This window comes from Felis catus, chromosome D3 (genome assembly GCF_018350175.1).
Source record: "Felis catus isolate Fca126 chromosome D3, F.catus_Fca126_mat1.0, whole genome shotgun sequence".
Lineage (NCBI taxonomy): Eukaryota > Metazoa > Chordata > Mammalia > Carnivora > Felidae > Felis > Felis catus.
This window is the reverse complement of record NC_058379.1, coordinates 79,862,009-79,889,023: the sequence shown is the minus strand read 5'-3', so window position 1 is coordinate 79,889,023 and position 27,015 is coordinate 79,862,009. Positions and strand designations below refer to the sequence as shown.

General features: G+C 38.1%; 1 protein-coding gene across 14 annotated transcripts in view; it reads left to right on the top strand.

Annotated features, from left to right (window-relative positions):
- The window catches only part of PIGN (phosphatidylinositol glycan anchor biosynthesis class N), a 104,298-nt gene that overhangs the window by 70,128 nt on the left and 7,155 nt on the right, over window positions 1–27,015 (top strand). For 11 of the 14 annotated variants that reach the window (XM_006938957.4, XM_019815381.3, XM_006938958.4 and 8 more), the window contains 8 exons: window positions 985–1,087; window positions 7,277–7,379; window positions 9,052–9,138; window positions 11,890–11,945; window positions 12,464–12,539; window positions 15,054–15,127; window positions 23,208–23,250; window positions 25,452–25,504. In XM_006938957.4, coding sequence (XP_006939019.1) covers window positions 985–1,087; window positions 7,277–7,379; window positions 9,052–9,138; window positions 11,890–11,945; window positions 12,464–12,539; window positions 15,054–15,127; window positions 23,208–23,250; window positions 25,452–25,504 — 595 coding nt within the window. Of the gene's footprint in view, window positions 1–984; window positions 1,088–7,276; window positions 7,380–7,731; window positions 9,023–9,051; window positions 9,139–11,889; window positions 11,946–12,463; window positions 12,540–15,053; window positions 15,128–23,207; window positions 23,251–25,451; window positions 25,505–27,015 lie in introns of those variants that run through there. The other 3 variants (XM_019815382.3, XM_045041058.1, XM_045041060.1) reach the window with 3 other exon arrangements.

Sequence of the window (27,015 nt, the reverse complement as noted above, 5' to 3'; positions counted from 1 at the left end):
TGTTTCTTTGTAATTAAATTGGAGTTATGCATTGTCGGCCAGCATACTGCATAAGCGATGCTGTGCCCTTCTTAGGTCACATTTATAGGCTCATGGTCTCTATCTGTCCCTCATTGTTGATGTCAATTTCCATCACCCTATCAAGGTGTTGCCCAGTTTTTTCACTGTATATTTACTGTTTCTCCCTCTCCCTGCAACTAATAAGCTGTCTGTGGGGACACACTCTAAGGCCATCAAATATGCTCATCAAAATTTTCCCTAGATGTAGCATCCATTCATAAGTCTTTCCTGATCCAGTTTTTGTCACGATGGCTATAAAGTTGATGATTTTCTAGCTCCAGTACTCACACTGCATTTACCAGAGGTTATCAGCATTCTCCTTTAAGAATCTCTCCTTCTTGGGGTGCCTGGGTGGCTCAGTCGGTTGAGTATCCAGCTTTGGCTCAGGTCATGACCTCGCGGTCAGTGAGCACGAGCCCCGAGTCAGGCTCTGTGGCTGGAGCCTGCTTTGGATTCTGTCTCCCTCTTTCTCTTCCTCTCCCCCACTCACGCTCTGTTTTCTCTGTCCGAGAAGTTTCAAGGGTGCCTGGGTGGCTCAGTTGTTTAAGTGTCTGACTCTTGGTTTTGACTCAGCTCATGACCTCACAGTTTGTTGAGTTCAAGTCCCACGTCTGGTTCCACACTGACAGCACAGAGCCTGCTTGGGATTCTCTCTCTGTCTCTCTCTTTCTCTCTCTCACTCACTCTCTCTCTCTCTCTGCCTCTTCCCCACTTGTTCCCTCTGTCTGTCTCTTGAAATAAATAAATAAACTTTAAAAAAATGTTCAAGTTTCACATTTCTTACAAAAATGATTAGGACAAGTATAGCCCAATTGAGAGGTCACAGAAACAATAGCTGCTATAAATGATCCTAGGATCAGTGCTTCTGAACTCATGTCCATTGTGCTGGCTGTACTGACACTACCCTCCTTTGTTTTATTGCAGCCTTTTCCCTCGTCCTGCCACTGCTGAGTCCCACAAGTCTCTTCGAGCGGTTGTTTAGCATTCTTCTTTCCTTGATGTCAACCTACATACTGCTAAGCACAGGGTATGCACTGGTTTTAAAGCTTAATTTTTAGTAGCGAGTTTTAAATGATATGGACATTTCTCTTTGAATATTTTACCTCTGGAAATGAAGTATGTGTAAATCTTGAGAAAATTAGAAATATTTTCTGCTTCGTAAGAACTGTATATGACTTGATCTTAAATCTTTTGTTTTCTTGTTTTCATAGTATTGCCTGTTGTCTTTGTCTTTCTGTTTATTTCCTGGAGTTGCTAAAATGTCATTTTACTACAGTGTTAGAAAGTTCTGGTTGATTATGGAGAAACTTAAAGTCTCAAACAAGGACTTGGAAGAACTGTAGCTCTGTGACATTACTTATGTGCACTTCAAATGATGCCTTGATTTGTCTGTTCTTATTTGAATATATTTTTTCTTATAATTTTTAGTCTTATGTATACCATAGTCCAAATATTTCTTTCGATTCAGAAACTTTCAGAATATTTTCCCAGAAATTAAAGAGCCCATTTTTATTTAAGATTTAAATTTTCTTGTAAAACAAACACAAAAACTAGCAGCTTGAAGTGTTCTCTAGAAGTCCGTGAAACAGTGATATAATCGTCCCGCCTGCTTTTGAAGAAAAGGATTCTTTACTTGCCTTTGAATTTTATTTCATCCTTACTTAAATGCTGATGAGGGTGAGAAATATGTACATTATAACAACACTGGATACAACAGACAGCTCAAATCACCACTACTCACTTGGGCTAAATTTGGTCCAAATATAGGATCTTGATCTCAAGTAGACTAAACCTAGGGATTCCCTGTGCTATCAACAGGTTATTCCCAGTGTAGATGATTTTGTAAAGCTATTTTGGGTTCAAGACGTAGGTTTATTCTTTGGGAAACTTGGTTGTCCTAATTCAGAATTAGAGGGATGTTCTCAAAAATCTTTTCATAGTAGACCCTAACATTATTAGTGGCCTAGGCCCTGGGAGTTCTTGTAGTCCTCGGATAAGAGATGATCCAGAAGGGTGCAAAACCTTCCCTTACCAGAGCTCCTCACACCTCCTGCCTTCCTTTCTCCCTGCATACCCAGATCTGGAGCACAGCTGTGAAGATGTAATATAAGCAACATGGAAATTTTCACCAGTTACCTCATAAGATCTTAAGAGGGGCTTGTTTTGAGACTTAGAACTTTGAATTTTCAAATTAAGCTTGAAGTCTGTCAGCATGTTCTTACTCAAAAGTGATAAACATAAGGTGACCTTAAAACTGTTCATTCTTTTCCCCTTCGTTGGTGAAATTTCAGGATAAATAATTTAGTTACAATAAGAATCCATCAGGGGCGCCTGGGTGGCGCAGTCGGTTAAGCGTCCGACTTCAGCCAGGTCATGATCTCGCGGTCCGTGAGTTCGAGGAGCCCCGCGTCAGGCTCTGGGCTGATGGCTCAGAGCCTGGAGCCTGTTTCTGATTCTGTGTCTCCCTCTCTCTCTGCCCCTCCCCCGTTCATGCTCTGTCTCTCTCTGTCCCAAAAATAAACAAACGTTGAAAAAAAAAAAAAAAGAATCCATCAAAGTTCCTATGAATTAGTTTTTAGTCTGGATAAGAAGACAAAAGGTAAAATCATTTCTATATCTAACCCAGCATTTTGGGGTGACACATGAGTTTCATGAAGAGATCATACCTAGAGGTTGCCTTAAGAAAGTATGTGTTTGAGGAGCATCTGGGTGGCTCCATTGGTTAAGCATCCGACTTAGGCTCCAGTCATGATCTCGCGGTTCATGAGTTCGAGCCCCACGTCAGGCTCTGTAGTGACAGCTCGGAGCCTGGAGCCTGCTTCAGATTCTGTGTCTCCCTCTCTCTCTCTGCCCCTCCCTCACTCATGCTTTTTCTCTCTCTCAAAATATAAATAAACATTTATGTTTCTCTCTCTCAAAAATAAATAAACATTAAAAAAATAATTAAAAAAAAAGAAAGTACGTGTTTGAGAGGGTCCAGAGATATGTGCCAGCTTCTACGTAGTCACTTAATAATCAGTAATCCCTCTTCTGTTTTGAAACTTCACATTCTAAAGCAATAAACAAATGCAAACGAATGTGTAGAAGATTTAAGAAATGCAAACAAATCTAAAAATAGATCTTGTTTGCTCTTTAGAAGGAAAGGAAGGAAAGAAGAAAGGACGATTAAAGTTGAATTTTTAGTAAAAAAATATTTCATGATGTTTTAAATCATCAATTTCACAGTCACAAAGATACCAAAACATATTACTGTAATTTATTTTAAGAAAATCTAAAAAGAAAAAAATTCAGGCATAAAATCAGAACAGTAGTAATGAGTATGACCTTGTTAATGAATGTATTAAGAAATATATTATTCAACATCAAAAAGCATATTTACCTTTGCAGAAAAATGCAACAGGAATAGCCTAAAACAGCAGAGTCTAACAATTTCCATTAGTTCATTTTTCAATGTCAAATCAGTTTTGCAAAACTAATAGTCCACCTGTCATTGTTCCACATTAACTATTTTGGACAATCTGGAGGATTCTCTATGTAAAGTAGTGAATAGCCACAATTATAGGATATTTAAAAGAAATGCGGTTTTATTACTTTACAGAAATACAGTAATAGTAATCCTAAATTCTAACAATGTATCCTTGATTTAATGAATAAAGAAGAGTCATTTTAATCAGCATTTGATTATTTTTATGCAAATGGAAGCTATTGTAATGCTTGAAAGTAGTTCTAAGTTTGTTAAACATTTCCCACTAAAATTTTATTTATATTATCCCTTTGCTTAGCTAACTATAAAACAAAGCTAAATGCCTTTTCTGCCCCGTTGAATTTGCAGAGACCAAAGCGGCAGATCCTAATTTTGTAAGGTTTTATTATGTACACTGTGAACCTGTGATGACATTTTATTGGTATTTCAGTTTATTAATTCAGATATGCAGACTTTATACAAGATATTGATTGTCTAAAGAAATAAAGTCCCATAGGAAGATTGTCTTTATCAGATTTATTCATCTACATTTTACAAATGAAAATGATTATAGTTTATAGTTTCTGAAAGGAAATAAATCTGTAGCACTATTTGTAGAACTATGAGATTTATGTTTCCATATATTAGGAAAGAATGCTTTCCTATATAACTGCAAATATTTTAGGAAATCGTGGTCCTCTTTTATTTAGAGCATACACCTTCTTGATTCAATTCAACAACAGTTGTTTTTCCTTTCCTGCCTCCAGTGTCCTGACCACTAGACAGACAAATGGGCACAACAGTTAGCCTACCCCAGATGCATCATAGAGTCGTAGGCTGCTGTAAAGTAAGGAGTTTATTGTACGGTGTTAGGCAATTGCAAAATGCAACAATTAAGGTATTGTGACTCAATTTGATTGAAAATTATAAGATATAAAGAAATGCCTCGAGACGGGTGCCTTGGGGGCTCGGTCAGTCAACTGTCCCACTCTTGATTTCGGCTTAGGTCATGATCTCACGGTTCATGGGGTCATGTGCTGGTAGCACAGAACCTCCTTGGTATTCTGTCTCTCTCTCTCTGTCTCTCTTCTTCTCTCCCTCCCTCCCTCTCTCTGCATCTCCCCACCCCCCTTCACGTTCTCTCTCTCTCTCTCTCTCTCTCTCTCTCTCTCTCAAAATAAACAAACATTTTAAAAAATAAAATAAATATATAAAGGAATGCCTAGTGAAAGAATTTGAGGAGGGGGGCTGAATTGGTGCCATCAAGGACTCATGTAGAAGTTGAACTAAATTGTAAAGAATAGCTGGGACGTAGGCATTCTAAATCAACATTTGTTTTTCAATTATTTGTTAAAATATCATTGTAAAAATAGTATTAATCACAGTTTGAAAAATAGGGATAAAGAGGAAAATCAATCTGTTAACCCTACCCCTCCTCCTGATATTCTGGTATATCTCTTCCAGTCTTAACCTCTGTATTTGTCTTTTAACATGGTGTTGATTCTAGTCCATGTACTATTTTATATCTTTTTTTTTCCTACCTAACTTTATTTTAGAAGCATTTTCCCTGGTGGCTCATAGGCTTCCTAACTATCATTTTAATAGACACTTAATATTCTATGATGTGAATGAACCTTGATTTATTTAGCTGTTCCTCTATTTTTGATCATTTATTTCCATTTTATATTATCATAAATAATATTTTGATTTGCATTTTTGCATACAAGCTTTCTACATAGTTTAGATTAGATCCTTTTTCACTTCTCACACGTAGTATAGGTGGGCCGTGAATTTTTTTTTGACTTTTGTCTTCAGAACAGTACCAGTTTATAATATCACCAGCAACCTATGACAGGTCCTATTTCATCATATCCTCCACAGTATTTGGTATTTTCATTTTTAAATAAGAACTTCAAATGTGATTTTAATAGGTCAAAAATGGCACAGCTTTGTGTAATTTTCTGTACCTGTTTTACTAATGATATTTTCTCATGTATATATTCTCTATTCATATGCTTGGGCATTCTACATCATTTTAAATGTTTATTTTTATTTTTTTTTTCTTTCCAGAGAGAGACAGAGACAGAGTGTGAGTAGGGGAAGGGCAGAGAGAGGGAGACACAGAATCCAAGGCAGACTCCAGGCTCAGAGCTGTCAGCACAGAGCCAGATGTGGGGCTTGAACTTGTGAACCACCAGATCATGACCTGAGCTGAAGTCGATGCTTAACCGACTGAGCCCCCCCAGGAGCCCCTTTTTTATTTTTTTAATGTTTATTTTTATTTATTTATTTGTTTATTTACTTATTTATATATTTTTTGAGAGAGCAAGCGAGCGAGCGAGCAAGCATGAGTGGGGGAAGGGCAGAGAGAGGGAGTTGGGCATTCTACATCTTATATACCAAGTGATTTGTGTATGTTGTCTTAAATATCAATAGTTCCTTCTGCCTGGTCTTCAGTGTTTTATTTTTATGATCAGTAATAGAGTTTAAAGCGTTTTGCTTCTTTTGCTTTCTCATGTTTAGGAAATAGCGCCAATTGGAATAGAGTTCACTAAGTGAAAAATTTGTGAGAAATAAAGGTTTTTTTTTTGTTTTGTTTTGGTTCGTTTGATTTTGTTTTGAAACTTCCACTTGGATAAGTAACTCACCCAGCAAATACTTACTGTTAGCTGGACCTGCAGTGGTGGCACAGGCAGAGGTCTTACAAACTAGCGGGAAAGACATGTCAATGAACATGGGATTCCAACGGTGTGAGAAGAACTGTAAGAGAATATTTGGGGGACGGCCAGGGTGGCACACTTAGCTGGACGAGGATGAGAAAAGACTTCTGCCACTGTCTTATCTCCTGAGCCTTTCCCTTGTCCACCTGATAATGTCCACATTAGACCACCCCAGAGATGTACCGTACATTATGGAATCACTTCCTAGCTTGCTTCCTGTTTTTGTTTTTTTTTTCCCTTCTGTAAACAGTATTACAACAAACATCTTCATATGAGAATTGTAGTGCACATGTTGGATTATTTTCTCAGGGTACGTTCCTAAAAGTGACATCATTGGATTATGGTATATGACTGTTTGGGGAATTATAGATACACAGTATTGAATGGTCTTCCAGAACATGTTTATTTCTATATAGAGTATACGAGAGTTAGTTTTCATTACACCCTTGTTGACATTATTATATTTTTTAATGGATAAATGTGATAAGTGAATATGGTATCTTCCTGTTCTTTTAGTTTCCATATCAATTATCAGTAAGGTCAGACATATTTTATGTATTTATTAGCTCTTTTCTTTTCCTTTCTGAGAGATTTATGCCTGTATTACACCCCCCCTTTTTTAAAATTTGGGATGTTTGCTTGTTCTTCTATGTATATTAATGATTTTAACTCAGGGATTGACTTTTTACCTTTGTCTTAATGTTTTCTCTCCTTTTTTGTGTATTTGTTGTTTTACCTTACACTGATTTCTAAATATCCCTACTATTTTAAAATTGTAGTGATCTCAAGATTTAATAAATTTTAAAAAAGATGATGCCGGAGTTGATATTTAAATTTTCCCTTCCCACTTTCTTCTTCTGGAAAGCCTAGAAAATTTAAATTTTGTGATATTCTGACTTAGAAATGTTATCAAGGATGTTTTAATTTTGAGAAAGACCTCTCAGCATAAATGTGCATATTTACTTGTTTATTTTTTTTTTCTTTTTTTTCCCCCCTCCCCTCCCACTTCTTCCCCCATGCCTTTACTGCTTAGGTACGAAGCTCTCTTTCCATTAGTATTGTCATGCTTAATGTTTGTCTGGATACAGGCGGAGCAAGAAACCCTGCAGCAACGTGGTATTTCCTGCAAACAGAAGGTAGCTGGGCAGAACCATTGTTGCATTTATTTGAGAATAAATATTTTCTGTTTTAGAAGGAAGTTGCCGTGTTAGTCCTTCAAAAATTTTAATGACTGCCATTTAAGGCAGTCATAATGAATTTAGTAATAAAAATGAAACAATTCGTTTGTCAGAAAAATTTTCACTTATAACAGAAAAGCATGATTTCATTGTTTTATAGGCATTAAACAGGTTGGGCTTAGGGATTATTTGTGAATCACTGATGTACAAAAACATCAATGTAGACGAAGGAGTAGAGGGGAAAGAATGTTCTTGATCTTATTTTCTTCTGTTTTCATATCTAATTTTTCTTTCCCTCAATTTATTTTAGTCACAAGAATATTCAACATTGTCACAAGTCAGTTCATGAATTTGATCAGAAGGTGCCATTTGTGTTTTCTGTGTTGTTTTTCTCTTTCTAGTGGTCCTATCCCAAATTGTTTATTCTGCTGCCTTAGTGATCGTGGCCTCAGTCCAAATCTTAAGCTGTTTATTCACCACAGTATACTTTGAATTGGCTAAAAGCCAGCTAAATTTTAAGGACACATTTATCATGCTGAGCTATACAGTGAAATTGATGTCTCTTGCCTTTATTTTAGAACTGAAGGTAATTTATAAGAAATTGGTGACAGAATATTTACACTTTTACTGAGGTCAGATAAAAAGAATATTGCAGAAAAACACCTTCGTAGTTGATCCATTGATCCATCCATAACTGGTTCCAGTTGAGTTTACAGAAAGTAATTGATAATTTAGAATAATGAATTTCAATAATGAAGGAACTTTATTGAAGTATATTAAATAATTACTGTTTTTTTAACTTTCAGCCCTGGAATATTAAAACAGTACATGAAAAGCAGTTTTGATCAGATTCAAATAAATGGTCAGACTGTCCTTAATAGTAAATATTAAATATTTTAATATTAAGTGGATATTAAATTTAAAAGTAACATTTTTGTGTCATTTTTTAAGTTCTGTTTTTTATTGGAAGAGATTTTTTTATATAAAGGAGTATTAAAGTATAAAGTATTAAATTTCTAGTAAATTTACTAGAAAATTACATGGAAAGTGGAGGAAGGGGAAGATCTCCCTTTAAACTCCCCCATGAGTTTTTATTTTTATAGAGAGAGGGGGATTAAGCAAGAGTGCATCCACATTGTTGGACTTGAGTGACTTTCTATTTTACCAAAAGTAGAAATCTTTTATATTTTATAGAGAGAAAATAATTTTTCTACAAATAGAATTAACAGAATAACGAAGAAACAGAGAAATACTTGATTTCATCATGCTTTTTCATATCATGCCATATTTGGGTTTTAGAAGGTCAGGACCCTGAAGAATCAGGACTTCAAAAAGGGAAGAATTACATAGGGATTGAAAGTAAACCATTTACATGGGATAAGGAAAAGCTCCCGTTTATTATACATTCAGCAGTACTACAGCTCCATTCAGCATATTGTTAGCAACGTAGTCTGCCTTTTGGCAGATTTTATTAAGGTGTAATTAAGCTATAGGAACAGCTTTATTTTGTTTGCTTTGGTCAGTACAGGATAACTTTCTAGCTCTTGTAACTTAGACTGGAAGGTTGCCTTTGAGGGTAGAAGTAAGCGAACCGTTCTTGTGTGTTCGTATATTTCCAATTGTCTCCCAGGTCACCAGTGTCCGGTTCACCTGCAGTACTGATATAACCCAGTTCCGACAGCTCTATCTGGATGACGTCCGGAGGGCCTTTTTCCTTGTATCCTTTGTTTGGGCTTTGGCTTTAAGGCGCTGCCACCTCCCATTTAGTGGGGTCAGAAGGTGTTTTCCCCTTTTCACTTAATAGTGGTATCACCTGGGAGGGGTTAGCCCCATCAACCGTAATTTTCTTCATATGGTTCGTGTTTTTAAAAAATGGTGAAACTGTAGAAAAGCACACAGAATGATACTAAAAACAAATGTATATGTGTGTATTCCCTCCATCCAAGATATCAACAAGTAATATTTTGTCACATATGTCACACATTTAAAAAAAAAAAAAACTAAAACATTACAGCTAAAGCTTAAGTTTTTATTTTTGTTTTTTTTTAAATTCCCAACTCCACTCTAATTTCCCTCGTCCGGAAGAATCCACTATTATGAGTTTGGTTTGTATCTTTTTATGTGTGTATTTTGTACTATACTCATGTTATGTAATATCTTCCTCCCAAAGTTTTCGGATCACATCCGAGGCAACATTGTGTGAAAGTTATTAGTGGTAGAAGTCTAAAGGACAATATGGGGGAATAAAATCTCACTTTGGGAAGGCTGGCTGATCAGCTTCAGTAAATTCGCAGGGAGGTATTTCCTTTGAACTTACCGTGGTGTTCTCCCTCTCTCTGCCTCTTGCTTCTGCCCTCCGTTTTGCTCTGTCTTTGCAGGCTCCTTCCATTCACCCTAAACGAATAAACACTCCTTCCCCTGAACCCTTCGTCTCCCTAAAGTATAATTTTATCTTGTCTTTTCTGTTTACTCCCAAGCTTCTTGGAAGAAAAATCCATAGTTGCTGCTACCATTTCCTCCCCATTTATGTACTATAGCCTTAAGCCTAGAACGCTCAGAGTGGTGCCTGGCACGTAGTAGCTGTGTGAAGATCTGTCGGATGTCCCTGCTAAGACTGTATCCTCACTGGGTCTGCAGGGGCTCCCTGACCGCACAGTCTGGTCTTGAGTTTTACTTGACCACTCCGTAACATTCAACTCTGTTCACTTCTCTTTTTCTTTTTCCTTGACTTTCAGGACACGATCCAGGTTTTCTTTGTAGCTTTTACATCAGCTCTATTCTCCTGCACTAAAACTTACTCTTCCTTTGTCTGATTTTGAGTGATGTTCTTCTCCAAGCTCTATGCTTAACTTTCTCCTCTTCCTGTGCCTGGATAATGTCACCCTCTCCTATAGCTTTGACTGACGCCTCCAGGCAGACAACTCTGAGGTTTACTTCTCTGGCCTTGACCTCTCCTGACCTCATGAGCCATATGTCCAGTATTCTGCGGGGCATCATCAAATATATGTCTGAAACTAACAACGGCCCACCCTTCTCCAAAGTCTCTCTCTGGCGGGCCTCATCTCACTGAATGGCATCACCATACTCCCAACCACCCGGGCCATCAAACTTGTTGTCATATTTAACTATTCCTTGTCCAGTTCTGAAGTCCCACTGTCTGCCCTCATTCTCCATTTCCACTCCCAGTGCACCAGCTCGGACCTTCCTTGCCCCTAACATGAGCTACTGAAATAACTTCCCAATTGTATTTCCTGCCTATATTTATTTGTCTCCCTGATTTGAATATCTCACTGTCACTGGTGTTTCTTATTTGTATAGCTCACCTAAAATGTTTGTGGGCTTGTCATTGTCTCCACAGTAAAGTTGAAGGCTTTTTATTAATATGCCACTAATCTATTAGTTAATTAGTATGTCACTAATCTTACTTTCTCTTTCACTGTATCCTTCAATAAACTCTAAGCTTCTGTCATACCTGTTAATATTTCTTGACTATGTCTTTTATTTCCCCACCGTTTACCTTAAAACGCTTCTCATGTACTTCTATATATTGTCATAATCTTAGTTACCATGTGAGCACTTTGAGACTATTTTATTCGTATTCATATGCTTAGTGCCTAGCTCTGCTTCTGACTCATTCTAGACAATAAATATTGGTTGGTCAGTTGATTGGCTGAGTGAATAGATCCATGAATACATTTGAATCTCAAGTCACCAACTCGAAAGCCACTTTTTCACTGAAAGTTGTCATAATTCATACATCCTCTTCAGTGTTTCTTTACAACTTTTGTGTATGTGTCTGTAATAATATAGTAGCTAACATTTATGGAGTCCTTTCAGTGGACCAGGCAGTATTTAAGTACTTTTCTAGCAGTTAGTTCTTAGATACCAATAGGATTAATACTTTTTATTACTGCATTAAAACAGATGTTACGTTTAAGAAGTGTCAAAAAGATGTCTAGCATTTTCTCATGTCTCATTCTCTGTTGAGTTATTATAGAACATGGTATCTTATTTCCTTCCGAGCCTTCCAAAGAACCTGGCACGTTTCACATGTGGTGGGCACACAGTGAGAGTATATGAACTAAAACAGGATTTCACCTAAAGATGCCTGTCACATGCACTGGGTCCATGTTCTCCTTTTGAAAAAACCATCAGTGGCCAACTACGGATACAACACTCCAACTTGCTTCTGTTAGAGAATTGGAAAATGCCCTCCCAAAGGTGCTAGTGACAAGTGAGGATAACCTCACATGCCTCGTGTTTTTAGCACATTGCCTCTTCAGCCTGGTTCCTTCAAAATTCATTTGCGAGGACATGTAATGGAACATTCACTTATGACAATTTATGACCAAGTGTACAGGTTAAAAATCAAGTTACCTTCCTGGTAGAATAAGCATATCTTTTCTAAATGAAGGAGAAATTTGTATGAATTCTGACTTGTTTTGGCCATTTCCTTAACTCTGTTTAGGTTTTCTTCTTAGTGACAGCATTTTTTGGAACTGGGAACATAGCTTCTGTTAACAGGTAATTAAAAAAATTTTTTTTTGATGTTTATTTATTTTTGAAAGAGAGACAGAGTGTGAGCGGGGGAGGGGCAGAGAGAGAGGGAGAGACAGAATCCGAAGCAGGCTCCTGGCCCTGAGCTATCAGCACAGAGCCCAATGCGGGGCTCAAACTCACGCACCGTGAGATCATGACCTGAGCCGAGGTCAGACACTTAACCGCCTGAGCCACCCAGGCGCACTGTTAACAGGTAATTTTAAATGAAAACAGCATATTTATAATAAAAAATAATACAAGTTAGATTTCTGTTCTGTACCATACTTTTTATCCCGAAGGATATATTTTGGAGATTGGTGTGCATCGGCACATGCATATCTGCTTCATCTGAGTGGCTTCCTAATATTCTTGATATGATGTAAGCTTGTGTTTTAGTAGGAGTAGCTTTCAGAAAGGTAGTTGAAACATCCTTTTTAGTAGAACATTCTTTTAAAGTTACAATGTGAATTCTAAAATCTTTTTTCTTTATGTTGGTTCCTTAGCTTTGATCTTGCCTCTGTCTATTGCTTTCTGACCGTGTTTAGTCCTTTTATGATGGGAGCCCTGATGATGTGGAAGGTTAGTTTTCTTATTTTCTTATTATATTAAGATACTGATTAAGATTATCAATTCATTGTGACATTAAGATAGATTATGTAACACATTACATGACCTTAAGATTATGAAGTCATTCTGACAGAGTGAGATCGCATAGAAAGAAGATACCTTCCCAGACAATGCTGTATGGGAGGTAGGGCCCTTTAGCTTTTACTCCAAAATATAGCTAACCTTTTTGCCTTATGCTTAAGCCCATTTAACTTCCACAAAGTACAGATTCTGTGTAAATCCTGGGAAGTCCCAGCACAGATGATTAAAGCCTGTGGGGAAGTACAGTGCAGATCAAAGCTGCAGTGCTCCCAAAGATTCTCTGTGTTCCCCACAAGACTGCCAACATGTTATAATCTGTTCTCATAATCCATGTATCTAGAATTGAGTGATTCACTCACCAGGTATGTCACTGAGTGCTTACATTTACAGTAATGCAGTGGGCACCAGCTGGATGACATGGCACCAAGATCATGACAGACTCCTCAGCTCTGGAGGTTCAGACTCCTGTGGAATGTAATTCCTGTTCTTTCCTTTCTTCTGCAGGGTCACTCTGCTTGTCTTATTCCCTCTACCACAGTGCCTGGCACATTTTACGTAGTTAGTATATATCTGCCTAAAATCTGATTACCTTCTGTTCAGATCACAAAAGTAACCATTGTTAAAAGTATGTGTCTCTTAATTAGATTAATATCCCCCTTTTTTTGTTATTGCATTGATACAAATGTGATCCTAAGAAATATCAAAAAGATGTTTTTCTCATGTCCTATTTTCTACTGAGCTATTGTAAAACATGTTATTTCTTTAACTTTCAATTAGTTTTTTTCAATTTTTTAAAAACATTTTTATTTATTTTTGAGAGAGAGAGAGAGTATGAATGGAGGAGGGGCAGAGAGAGAGGGAGACACAGAATCTGAAGTAGGCTCCAGGCTCCGAGCTGTCAGCACAGAGCCCGATACGGGACTCGAACCCACCAACCGTGAGATCATGACCTGAGTGGAAGTTGGACGCTCAACTGACTGAGCCACGTAGGCACCCTCAATTACATTTTTAAATGGTAGTTGCTCTTTTCTTAGTCTATTGAAGAGTATTGGCCTTTCATTAAAAATAAGAAAAAAGTGGGGCACCTGGGTGGCTCAGTTGGTTAAGTGGCTGACTATTGATCTCAGCTCAGGTTATGATTCCAGCGTCATGGGATGGAGCCCTGCATCAGGCTCTGTGCTGACAGTGTGGAGCCTGTTTGGGATTCTCTCTTTCCCTCTCTCTGCCCCTCCCCTGCTGAAACTCTCTCTCAAAAAAAAAAATAATAATTAAAAAATAAAAAAGTAAAGAAGGGTCTTTGTCAGTTGAGCTTCTGACTCTTGAGTTCGGCCCAGGTAATGATCCCAGGGTCGTGGGTTCGAGCTCCATGTCAGGCTCCATGCTGAGTATGGAACCTGCTGAAGATTCTCTCTCTCTCTCTCTCTCTCTCTCCCCCTCTCCCCCTCTCCCCTCCCTCACCCCTCCCCCAATCTCCTGAGTGCTCTCTCTCTCTCTCTCAAAAAAAAAAAAAAAAAAAAAGAACTTCCTTTAAAAAAAAACAAAGAAAAACAAAAGTTTAAATTAAAATACTAGATCTTTACTCTCCAGCCACATTCAGAGCTGCACTGACATAATGCACTGGATGGCTTTTTTGACTGATGTGGCCGGAAGGGAAGGTCCTCCCAAACTGTATTTTATTTCACTTGCAACAATCTTATCCAGTCTTGAACATCATTTCTTTTCATTAGCTTCTCTCTCCTCTCCTTTCTTTTTATTATATATCAAGTGCGCGCACGTGTGTGTGTGTGTGTGTGTGTGTGTGTGTGTGTGTGTATACACATACTTAATTGATTACTGGAAAGCAGTATCTCAAAATATTAACGGTGTTAGCTCTGGATTATGGATTTTCAATCAGTATAAATTGTATTATAACTTTCTCAATTTTTTAATAAATATTTTACAGTGAGTCTAAGTTGTTTAATCAGAAATAAAGTTGTATTAAGATAAATGAATAAAAAGCAATGGCAGAACAGCTAAATCATGTATATAGAGTTAAAGTATCAAGTGACCAGATGGGTTCAGGGATCTGTGAATCAAATTATCAGGCTCTCTAATTTATTTGATTTGGGGCATTCTGTGCCTCTCATACTCTCTTGGAATCATTTGAACAGGTCATTAATTACTATAATGACGTAAATCAAAAATTTATATTAGGTTTTATTTGGAATGAGTGTTGATATTTGTTATGTTTTTATACTACATATGCTATTGATGTTGATTTTTAAATCCATTTCATCACTATTCTATATATCATTGATCTCATGGTTTTCAGAGTTTGCTCTTTACTAACGTAGATAAAATTTGTTTGAGAGGTTAAATTACTGCTATAAGCAGAAAAGGCATTTATTTTTAAGTTTTTCAAATTCTTCAACTACCCATGGCATGGTCTGTTGTCCTTTTAAACAGATTTTAATCCCCTTCGTTCTTGTGATGTGTGCTTTTGAAGCAGTTCAGTTAACTACGCAGTTATCATCAAAAAGGTAAGGTGAATATTTAAGAAGCATTGGATTTGTCCATGTTGAGGCAGTGAGAGTAAACGTGATTACTAAGATGCTGTAAAATGGTTGTTTATTATAAAAATGGGGAAAAGATGTTGTACCCTTGTAGCCAGAGTTCAGCTGTCATTAGAGAAAATTAGTTGATTAGAGCCTCTAGCAGACAAATATGCTTTCTCAACAATAAAATGTTATTAGAATATTATTCAAGCTAGCAAAGAGCTTCCCAAGAAAACAGTAAAACATAAATGTTAAATTATAGTTAATGACTTGTTTATCATAGATATAACTGTGCTTACAAAACACAAGGGATATCATTCTCTTCTTTTGGGTTATTTCTTAAATATGTATGAGACAAATGTGTAACTATTTCATTTTACATGGCTTTAAATGAACTGTTCTGCATGTCAATAATTTGCATAGTTTCTTAGTCTTGTTTTCTACACATTTGACAAGTGGAATGGGAATTATTCCTTCTAAGTTTTGAGAAATTTCTGAGCAGTCAGTCTTATGCAATCAAGACTCTGGAAGAGAAGCTGTCAACTCAACTATTTGCTTTTTTTAACCAATAAAATTGCCTCATCAGCATGGGACTGATCAGGCTCTTTGAAAGACACTTGAGATAAATATGAAGCTTCTTAGCGGTTATTCTTGAATCAAACTGGCATATTCAATGCTGAAAGAAATAACTAATATTAGCATAAATTTGCATACTCTTTTTGATGAGTTTAAGCTAGAACTGAGTTTAACATATTCTTATGCATCTGCTGTAATAGTAATAATTTTACAAGATTTTCTTCCACCGTTTAAAAATAGTAGCAATTTCTTTCCGGTTTAATTTAGTATTTTTACAGCATATTTACATGAATTTAACATTGAAAACATACCTTGTCAATATCACATAAAAATAGTTAGATGCAATTAAAAAAACCTGGCAAATGACATGCACTTCTTGCATCTCTGTGAGCGGATACATGTTTGTTGGCAGGGATTTTAATGTGGAACAAGGAAGAGCTGGTGTCGTGTGGAATGAGAAGTGGAGGGTGTGTACATGTGTAGTAACTGTCCTGAGACTGGCACAACAAAAGACTAAATGTCAAGGTAGAGAACAGAGGCCAAGGAGACAAAGTCAAGACTTCAGAAATGTCTTCTCTGTTGAATTCTAAAGCTTTACAAGTCACTTGCATTTCCCCCTCAATGTCACAGTGACCCCTCAGATTTAATATGCTCCAGGCTGAGCCCGGCAATTCCTTTTCTGCCTGGTGAGAACCAGCTCCTCACCTTGTCTTCTTTATCTGATTCATCACACAAGCCCAAGTCCATCTCTCCCTGCCTGCCACTTGCTAAAGTAGCCACTTGATAAATATCACTGATAGCATCTCTCCTTTTCATCCTCATTTTCAATCTCAGTGTTTATGTTGCTAAGCATCTTCTTACAACACAATTTTTGAAAGCCTAGGGGTTAAGGTGGAGGCAGAATTTATACTAATGACTGGCTTGTTAGATCCATAATGCCAGGGATGGGTTCAGTATAACAAACCCGTGAGATGATTCTAACTGCTTTTCTTTTAACTCATTGCTCAAGTTAGTATTAAACAAAGGTGAAGTAGAAAAGCTGTGTTCATATTATTTTATTTTTCATGACTTTAAAATTAATTTATCGGGGCACCTAGGTGGCTCAGTCGGTTGGGCCTCCGACTTCGACTCAGGTCATGATCTCGGTGTTCATCAGTTCGAGCCCCGCGTCGGCTCTGTGCTGACAGCTCAGAGCCTGGAGCCTGCTTCACATTCTGTCTCTCTCTCTCTCTCTTTCTCTCTCTCTCTCTCTCTCTCTCTCTCTCTGCCCCTCCCCCCTCTCAAAAATAAAACATAAAAAATTTAAAAAAAAAATTAACTTATCTATTTTCTCAGCCTTGATAACTGGCTTCATCTCGGAAGACTTGTGTATTTTGGGTAGAGGTCATTAAAAGGAAGTATCCAGGCATGAAGATTACTTAATGGTTGATCCATTAAGGATGCTTTTGAAAACAACAAAAAAAGATGTTTTGGGTTTTAAACAATGAAAATCTAAGCAATAGTAGCTGAAATAGGGAATTATGTGTCTCACATAACATGGGGTGCAGAGGTTGGCAGTCCAGAGCTGGTGTGATATCATCAACAACCCTGCCTTTTTGCTTTTCCATTCTTAGAGTTTGGCCTTTCTCCTCATACCTCCATGCATCATATCTACCATCCAGGTAGGAAGAAGGACCATTAGGGGAAAAGGCAAAGAGATGTGTCAGCTGGTTCTCCCCTCCCATCAGGGAAGCAGTGTCTTTCCCAAATGGCCCATCCAACGTATTTCAGAGTACGTCTGAATGAGCAGAACTCTAAGGGGCCCGTGTTCCTTCTAACCTGGAAGGTGGTTAGAGAGAAAGAAGTTGTGGCTTGCAGTGAGTGTTGGAAACAGACAACCCAAAGTGTCTTTCACAGCTGATAGGGATATTTTCAGGCCAGTCTATTTCACAGCATGAGGTGACGTGGAATTTGAAGACCTTCCTCACCTTCATCATGCATCAAAGCATAAGAGAGTACTGGACAGCAGCGGAGAATGAGAAGAGTTTTAGAATTACGGAAGGATTCAACAACCAACCAAATAATGAGACCTAAAAGGGATAATTTTCAGTTCTATATTTGAGTACATACTCAACTATACAAGAGAGCCATGGCTAAACAGTAGTGATTGAAAAAGAATGTGTGTGTGTGTGGGGTGGGGGGTGGCCAAATTGTGATCCAGCAGCCAAAAAGCTAGTTTCTCATGCCCTGCACTAATTGAAATGAATGTAAGATGTTTTGAAACTATCACTTTGAATATTGTTTTGTTCTGTTAGATGTTTTGATCTTCAGGATGTATGCTCCCATATTTAGGAATCCAAATTTGAATCAGAATTACACCAATATCGAATCACTTTTATTGGAAGAGCACTTTCCAGGGGAAATTCTATTAAGCCAGCTTAATTTTTTAATTAATTTTATATGAGGTAATTTTAAGTTACTTCCAAATGTTTTCATTTTGATTTTTTATTGAAATTATTTTTATTGAGGTCAATTTTTAAAATTTTGGTTCCTTTATCTAATTTTTATCTATCGTAAAGTTTATGAATTTTTAGCTCATGCTGGTGTGATTTTTTTTTTTTTTTGTAATGGTTATTATCTCCAGCAGGTCTAATGTACCTAGGTCAGATTATAGACCTGGTTTTTGTCAAGAAGATTTGCTTCCTCCATCATTGCTTTGTCAGTTACAGATTTTACCCTGAGTGGTTTTAGCTTTCTACAGTGTTATCTGGTGTTGTTTCCACCGCATCTGATTTTTTCTGGGTCAAATTTTGTAGTGTTCTCTGGACCCAAAAGGAAGAAGTTAAGTCAGTCTTGTATCTAAAAGAGATGTCACAACGTGTAGTAGTAGCCATTTTCAATTTTATTTTACGCCGATTGCTTCTACCATTCATTTGGCACGTGATGTTTTCAATTTCCGTTACGTTCCAGCCACTGTTCTAGCTGCTGGTAATACACTGGTGAGTAGGGCTTACCATCTACTCAGTGAGACAAATAATAAATAAAACGTTTGCCATAAAATGTCAGGTTGTGTTAAATGTCAGGAAGAAAAATAGATTGGAGAGACATTTAAGCAGAGACAGGAATAAACACAGAATGAACCATGAAACCGTGTGAGGAAAGAGCACTTTCAGGTAGAGAGGGTGTGGAGCACGCAAAGGGCCTGAGGTGAGACCGTGTATTGGAAGGACAGCACCAGGGCCAGGCGCAAGTGGAGGGTGCTAGCAGGAGAACTGGAGGAAGTAAAGCTGGAGAGGTAGGCAGGGACCAGATCATATGAGGCCATTTAGGCCAAAGTTTGGGCTTCCAAAATTTTCCTAGTTGTGGCAAGAAGCCACTGGAAGGGCTCAAAGGCTCCTTTGTCTGTTGTATGGATAATAACTTGAGGACAAGAGTCACAGCAGGGAGATCAGTTAAGAGACCATTAGACTGTTTCCGATTCTGTGTCTCCTTCTCTCTCTGCCCCTCCCCCGTTCATGCTCTGTCTCGCTCTGTCCCAAAAATAAATTAAAAATGTTGAAAAAAAATTTTTTTTAAAAAGACCATTAGAGATGAGCGATCATAGTGTGTCAGTGGAGGTGGTAAGAGGGAACATTCATTATCATTTGTATAAAAACCCAGTAGCATGTATTTATTTCCTGAATCAGGGGGTATTCATGGGACAGACTCATAGGATCTAGGTGCTGAGTAGTGGGAAAACATCTTAAAGATAAAACACCCAAACTCATCTGCTTTTCATGGAAATGTTACATCCAGGACAGGAAAATAATAATCCCATCCTCCTGTCACAGTGATTTGATCACCATAGGTATCGAACACTCTGTTACTTTTATGCCTTCTTGTCTGAACACTATATGAATAAAGCAAGGTAAACAAAGGACACATTCACGGGAAAATGGTAAGCGTGCTGAAGTTTTCTGAGAGGAGATAGTGCCTTGGGGAGACATCGTGCATCATGGCTGGGGAGCAGAGGCCCTGAGGTCAGACGCGCTGTGTTGAAAGGCGGCCCTCTCACTAGCTGTGTGACTTGGGCAACTTCTCTGTTCCTCAGTCTCCACAGAATAGTTCAAAATTTGCTCTGGAAAAGCTTTTTCCTTGTTGTTAATTAAGTCTTAGATCAAACATCATACTGTCCGATGTACTTTTCTTAGTCAGCTGCCCTCCCCTCAAATTCCTAGGTAAGTTAGGTAACTCATACGGTGATGAACTGTTTCTTATTTTCCTGTCTCACACCCTGTTGTGGGCTCAGTTGCACACCACCACCACCCCCAGCCCACCAGATACATACGTTGAATGGGACTATATTTGAAGTAGAACCTTTAAAGAAATAATTAAGGTAAAATGAGGTCATCTGAGTGGGCCCTAGTCCAATACAACCGGTGTCCTTATAAGAAGAAGAGATCAGGACACAGACACAAACAGAGGAGAGACTATGTGAACACAGAGGGAGAACATGGCCATCCCCAGGCCAAGGAAAGAGGCCTCAGAAGGAGGGCAACCATGTTGACACCTTGATCTCAAACTTAGCCTCCAGAACTACAAGAGAACACATCGCTGGTGTTGAAGCCACCCGTCTGTGGTACTTTGTTATGACAGCTTCAGCAAACTAATGCACACCCTATGAACTCTGTAAGGGCAGAGGTCATATCTTTCACCGTGTCCTTAATTTTATCTAAAGTTTTGTTATAAGGAGTAAGAAAGAAATCAGTAGTAGTAGGCACTGTATTAGATACTTGACATGTATTACTTGACTTAATTTTCCCAACAGTACTATGAAGTAGCGGTTACCCTGCCCATTCTATAGATAGGGAAACCGAGGCTAAGAAGATAGTAAGTCTTCTTACCGTCAGGTGTGTTTTACTTTAAAAGGATTGCAGAACATCATCTGTGTCCCACAGTAAAACATGGTTTTAGAAAAACATTTAAAAATATCAAACAAAACTTCAAAAAATATATTTAAAAGTCTGTTGCATTTTTTTTTTTTACATTTTTTTCACTTTAGAGAGAGAGAGTGCAAGTGGGGGAGAGGGGCAGAGGAAGAGAACGAGAATCATAAGCAGGCTCCATACTCTGAGTGGGAGCCTAACGTGGGGCACGATCCTTCAACCTCGGGATCATGACCTGAGCTAAAATCAAGAGTCGACCGTTCAACTGACTGAGCCACCCAGGCGCCCCAAGTCTGTTGCATTTAAATTGCCTTTATTTTTTAATTCTTGTTCCCGAAGAACTACAGCCATAGGGTAGAATTTTTGTTTCACAGATTTTGATTCAAAGAAGGAAAGCAGTTTGAAATAATTGGGGCTGTGTAAATTGGGGTAGATTCTGTAACTGGAACCATTAAAGCCCATGCTTTCATCGAGATTGTTACTTTGAGAATTGATACTTTGGACAGAAGGTTGTACTGGATGACCTTTGCGCTCTCCACAAACTCTTAGTTTAACACACTTCTTGTATGTCTGTTACATCAGACTTGCTTTGAATGGTAACAACACTTCACTTAGGATAAGTCTGACTTGTGCTACATATCTATGTATGTGAACTATTGAGTTACATTTCTATATTTCAGACCTATAGTTAGAAAAACAATTATGTCTTAAAAAGAAGTCAAGGATTATTTTAGACTAGGAGCACTGATTTTAGACTAGTTGAAATGGAATTGTGTAATGAAATTCAATAATTGATCACATGAGTTTGCCTGGGAGGAAAGACTTTTTTAGAACATTAAATTTATAAATGAGATGAGAGAAATCTGCAGCTTTCTTGCACCTCTGTAGTGTATATAGAAATTTAAAATTCTATGAACACTTTCCATTGTTGTTTTCTATTTGGACTTATGAGAAAAGCGCCAGTTGATTTTAGGATTTGCATTTTCTCCCTTTTATTATCTAATTGCTGTGATACCTTAATGCGGAGGGAAATTTGTCCATTTCTTTAACTAAAAAAGCTAAGATTCTGTATTACCCGTGAGCATTAAATTTTTCATTGCCTTGTTAAGGAAATCAAGTAGGCATGCTGTGATTTTTTTTTTTAAGCCTTGACCAAAATCTTACATCTTACATAAAAATTAACTCAAAATGGACCACAGATTCAGACTTTTAGGAAAAGCATCAAAGAAAAATCTTTGAGATTTGGGCTAGGGAAAGAGTTAGGCTTGACACCAAAACCATGGTCCATAGAAGGAATAACTGATAAATTGGACTTGATGAAAATGAAAAGCTTTTGCTCTGCAAAAGAGAAGACCCTGTTAACAGAATGAAGCCCATACTGGCAGAGCATAGTTACAAACTATGTATCTGACCAAGGACTACTATCTGGAATATATAAAGAACTCTCAAAACTCAACAGTACACACCAGACAGTTTAATGACAAAATGAACAGAAGACCTGAGAGCATATACAGATGGCAGAGAAGCTGAAGAAAAGATGTTCGGCATTGTTGATGATTAAGGAAATGCGTATTAAAACCACAGTGAGGTGTCGTTACACGACAATCAAAATAGCTAAGATAAAAAGCAGTGACACCAAAAACTAGTGAAGATGCCAAGAAATTGTGCTCAGATATTACAAATGAGAACATATATGGTATAACCACTCTGAAAAGAGTTTTAGTTTCGTATAAAACTAAACACACAACTGCCATAAGATCCAACAATCGCACGCTGTAGTATTTTTCCCAGAGAAATCGACTGCACCCAGGTGTTTATAGCAGCTTTATTTGCAATGTCCTTCAGTGCTTAACATGGTTAAGCAGGCTGTGGTACATCCACAAGTGGATTGCTACACAGCAATAAAAAGGATGAAACCATTGGTACATACAGTACCTCAGATGAATTCAAGAGAATTAAGCTGAATGAAAAAAAAAAAAAGATTCCCAAAAGGTCACAAAGTATTGCATAGATGATTCGACTTACACAACAGTCTTGAAATGACGAAATTATAGAAATGGAGAAGAGTTAGTGGTTCTCATGGGATAAGGCAGAGGGTTGGTGCAGGGAGGATACATGTGGCTCTAAAAGAGCATCATGAGGGATCCTAGTAATGATGTAAATGTTCTGTGTCTTGACAGTATCACTGTCAATATCCTGGATGCGATACTGTATGATAGTTTTGTAAGATATTACCTTGGGGGGAACTAGGCAAGGGGTACATGAGATCCCTCTATATTATTTCTTGTAATTGCCTGTGATTATCTCAAGGTAAAAAGTTTAATTAAAAAATCATAATTCGTGTCCCTTTCCTACTGTTGAAATAAATATTCAAAATGTTAAATAACATTTTTGGGTTCCGGCCCGTCACTGCAGGTCAGTTGCCAATGATAACACGAAAAGAGCTCCTTTCCAAAAAAGTAGTATTCTCAGAAGAAAAAGTGCTAACAGGATATTGGGTTATTTGGTTGTTGTAATTTTTATTTTGCGGTGCTTTTAAAATGTGCCTGTTCTATTATGTGTAATCTATCTTTATTTTTTTCCAGCCTTTTTCTCATGGTTCTCGTCATATCAGACATTATGGCTTTGGTAAGGCATTATTGGATATTCAGTATAAATAAGATTGAGAAGTTAAGTGCTGATTTAATTTAATCAAGAGAAATCTGAATGCATTTCTGTACATGAAATCCTTAGATATTAAGTTAAAAGTCCTGGCATAATTTACACATATAAATTACTTTCTTTTTATATGACTTGTGCAGGAAGGGTGTTCTTCTGAAGGTATCAGAAGTCTTCCTACTTGATTTATTTCAATCTGTCATTTTATACCTAGTCTTCCATGGTGCATTATGTCTGAAATGAACCTTCCATAGGAAGTTAACAGGAAAAGCTAACTTTAGATATAGGTAATACATCATTTCCCTGCTTGAAATGTTGATTATTTTAACCCTTCTCTCAGATTGAGAGAAGGGAGGAAAGGAAGGAAGGAAAGAGGAAATAGAGCTTTTTAAGTTGGAAGATGTTACCAAGTTGATGGCTCTAATAAGTGAGTTCTGAGTAAAGAGCAGGTAGGCGAGCCTCTCGTATGGAGTATATTCACAAAAAGAACATACTTTACACCTGCAAGTTCAGGGGGTTCTCAAAACTGCTCTCAGGTTTGATAATTCGCTAGAAGGACGAAACTCACTGAAAATTGTTATATTCACAGTTATGGTTTATTATAGGAAAGGATATAGATTGAAGTTAGCCAAGGGAAAAAACTCAGAAGGCAGAGTCTAAGAGGGGACCTCTGGTCCTCTTGTCCTTATGGAGTCATGACAGCATCCATGTGTGACGTACACAGAGAGTCCTGCCAACCAGGCTCACCAGAGCCCCCGTGTCAACTTTTTAATGGGGATCAATCACATTTTGTTCCCCTGGCTGACCTTTAACATCCAGCCCTTCTAGAGGTGGAACTGATACCACATGGCCCAAAGCCCCCAATACAAGATTGTCCAGTGGCTAAGGCTCCAGGCAAATACACCCATCAGGCATGACATCCCATGGGCCTAGATGTCACCCCAAGTAACTGAAGGCAAAGGCCAGACCTCTCTTTGGGCAAAACTAATTCTTCACTATACAACATCCTATGCTAGAACTGATTAGAGACACCAAGTAGCATAACTTCCCAAATCAGATTCCTAGTCACTTGATTTAGATGAGAGCATTTTTGTGTTCTATTGAACTGGATATCCAGTATATTTATGAAATTGATTACACATAATAATGTCAGGACAAATCAGCTTTCAATTTTGCTCAAAAGGGGCCAATAAACAAGACATGTTAACAGAAGGGAATTTAAATTCTGATTAATTTTATAAAGAGTCATATTGCTTAATTTAGCTTACAAAGCCGTTTGTGGCCTAACTTCTGCTTACTTGACCCGCGTCGCCTCGCACCGTGCTTTCTCCACACCAGCCTCACATTGGCCTTGCCACGCTATGCCTGGACTCTTGGCATTTATGTAGGTTATTCCCTCTCGCAGGAACATACTTCTCTGATGTCCTCAGACTCCTCTTTCAACTGACTATTACTTTTTACTTAGATTTGTAGACTTTTCATTGGGACAGCCTTCCCTTCTGCTCCATCTGGGGTATGTACCCCTTCTTCTATGCTCCCATAATTGCCTGTGTTTTCCAGTGATAACACTCTTCTCTCTCTCTCTCTCTCTCTCTCTCTGTCTCTCTCTCTCTCTCACACACACACACACACACACACCTAATAATTTTATTGAATTATTCACTAGATTATACAACTCCTGCAAGAGAGTTTATTTGTAGGACCTAACACAGTGATTAGCACATAGTACACTGCCAATAAATATTTGTTGATAAATGGATGTTATGGCTTTTTTCCACATAGGTCTTTGGTATTACATAGTGTCTTTTATTAAAATTGGTTATCTTTGGGGCACCTGGCTGGCTTAGTTGGTACAGCCTGTGACTCTTGATCTCGGGGTCATGAGTTCAAGCCCCACATTGGGCATAGAGCTTACTGAAAAAAGAATTAAGTTAGTTATCTTTATTTCTAGTTATTCATAAAAGTCACTTTTGTGTTCATTTGAATGGTAATGCTATACCTAGCTTTAGTCCAAGGAAAAATTCCTGGAAAGGGCATATTCTTCTAGCTTCTAGTTAGATATTGGTTATAAGAGGTCAGAAATCTGAAACCCATAATCCTAAAACATTGTTTTTCAGCTGAATCCAAATACCTTTGTTTTTGATGGAGCCCTATTTCGTTTTATTTTACAGCATTTTTTCTTCTTGGTCAAGGATTATGGCAGCTGGCTTGATATTGGAACAAGGTGCAGTATATATTCACGTAGAAATTCTTAACAGTACGGTAAAAAAAAAAAAAAAAGTAACTTGATACCTTAGTAGAAGGTGCCAGTTTGAGTTTTGAGGTAAGCATAGCAAGTAGCAATTATTTTAAGCCTCTGGAAGTGAGACCCATCTCTCCAATTCTCGGCATTAGCACGTTAGCAAGCATTTTCTTGGGACAGTGTTGGGATCGATGGGAATGCTGGAGAGCAGGGAAGGTGCAAGAGACACTGCTTGAATCCGACCGGGATTTTCAGAGAAGGTCACTTCCAGAATCTGCGTGTTCTCCATATCTGTCAATCTCTTTAGAGAAATGATGCTACTCAGTTGCAGTATGAAGTTTATGTGGCAGTTTCAATTGCATGTAATCATTATCTGCCCCTTAGAATCTTTAATATGAGAACATTTAATGTGGGAAACATACACCAGTGTTATTTAAAGTATAACCTGAACCAAAAGTCTATTTTTTCTTTGTTGTGATTTGACTGTGAATGATTGCTCTAATCTGTTACATTTCTTCTCTTTGAAAGAAAGAGAGTGGGAGCACGAGTGGGGGAGGGACAGAGAAGGGAGGAGAGAGAGGATCCCAAGCAGGCTCCACACTGTCAGCACAGAGCCTGACATGGGGCTTAAACCCATGAACTGTGAGATCATGACCTGAGCTGAGATCAAGAGTCAGATGCTTAACTGACTGAGCTACCCAAGCACCCCTAGACTGATTCTGTTTCATTCAGTCAACATTCATTCAGCACTTGCGTTGCTGGGAATTGTGTAGGCCTGGGTGAGACTGTTGGATCTTCTCTCCTTTCTTCCTACCTCTTAGGCAGCTTACTCCCGGTACTGCCTCGTTATTCATAGACGTGTTTGCCTCCCTGCCTCATCTGATTTGAATCTCTTTCATTCAATGTGTGCCAGGCATGTAAAGGTCCTCCCTAGGCCATTTTGTTTAACTGCTCTTAAGCTTGAATGCTTAGGGAAAGTTTTGGTGTCTCCTCCTCTGATCCCAAAGTGTCCAGACAAGATAACGGGTCAGAGCATGAGCTTTAGACCAGGGCAGCTAGGGTTGAACAGTTTCTGCCACATTTTAGCTGAGAGACCATCTGCAAGAGATCTAATCCCTCTCACCTCTCCCCTGTCTTGAGTAGTCGTCCGAATGAATTACTCCATGTAGAGTATTTAGCACAGTGTCCAGCATCTAATAAGCTTCAGTAAAGGCATCTTTATCCTTCACACTGCTTCTTGTGTTTGACATACTTCCCTTTACTCTCCAAAGTTTGATTAATTTGTTTTCATCGTAGACATAGGCCAGAATTTTGTTTGGAACATATTCTTGTTAAATATAGTATTTTTGTGTGAGACTTCTGGGGTTTTTTGTTTTTGTTTTTTTTATAAAGAGAGTGTGTGTGTGTGATCAGGGAGAGAGGGGCAGAGGGAAAGAGAGCATTTTAAGCAGACCGTGCTCAGCACAGAGCCCGATGCAGAGCTCGATCCTACA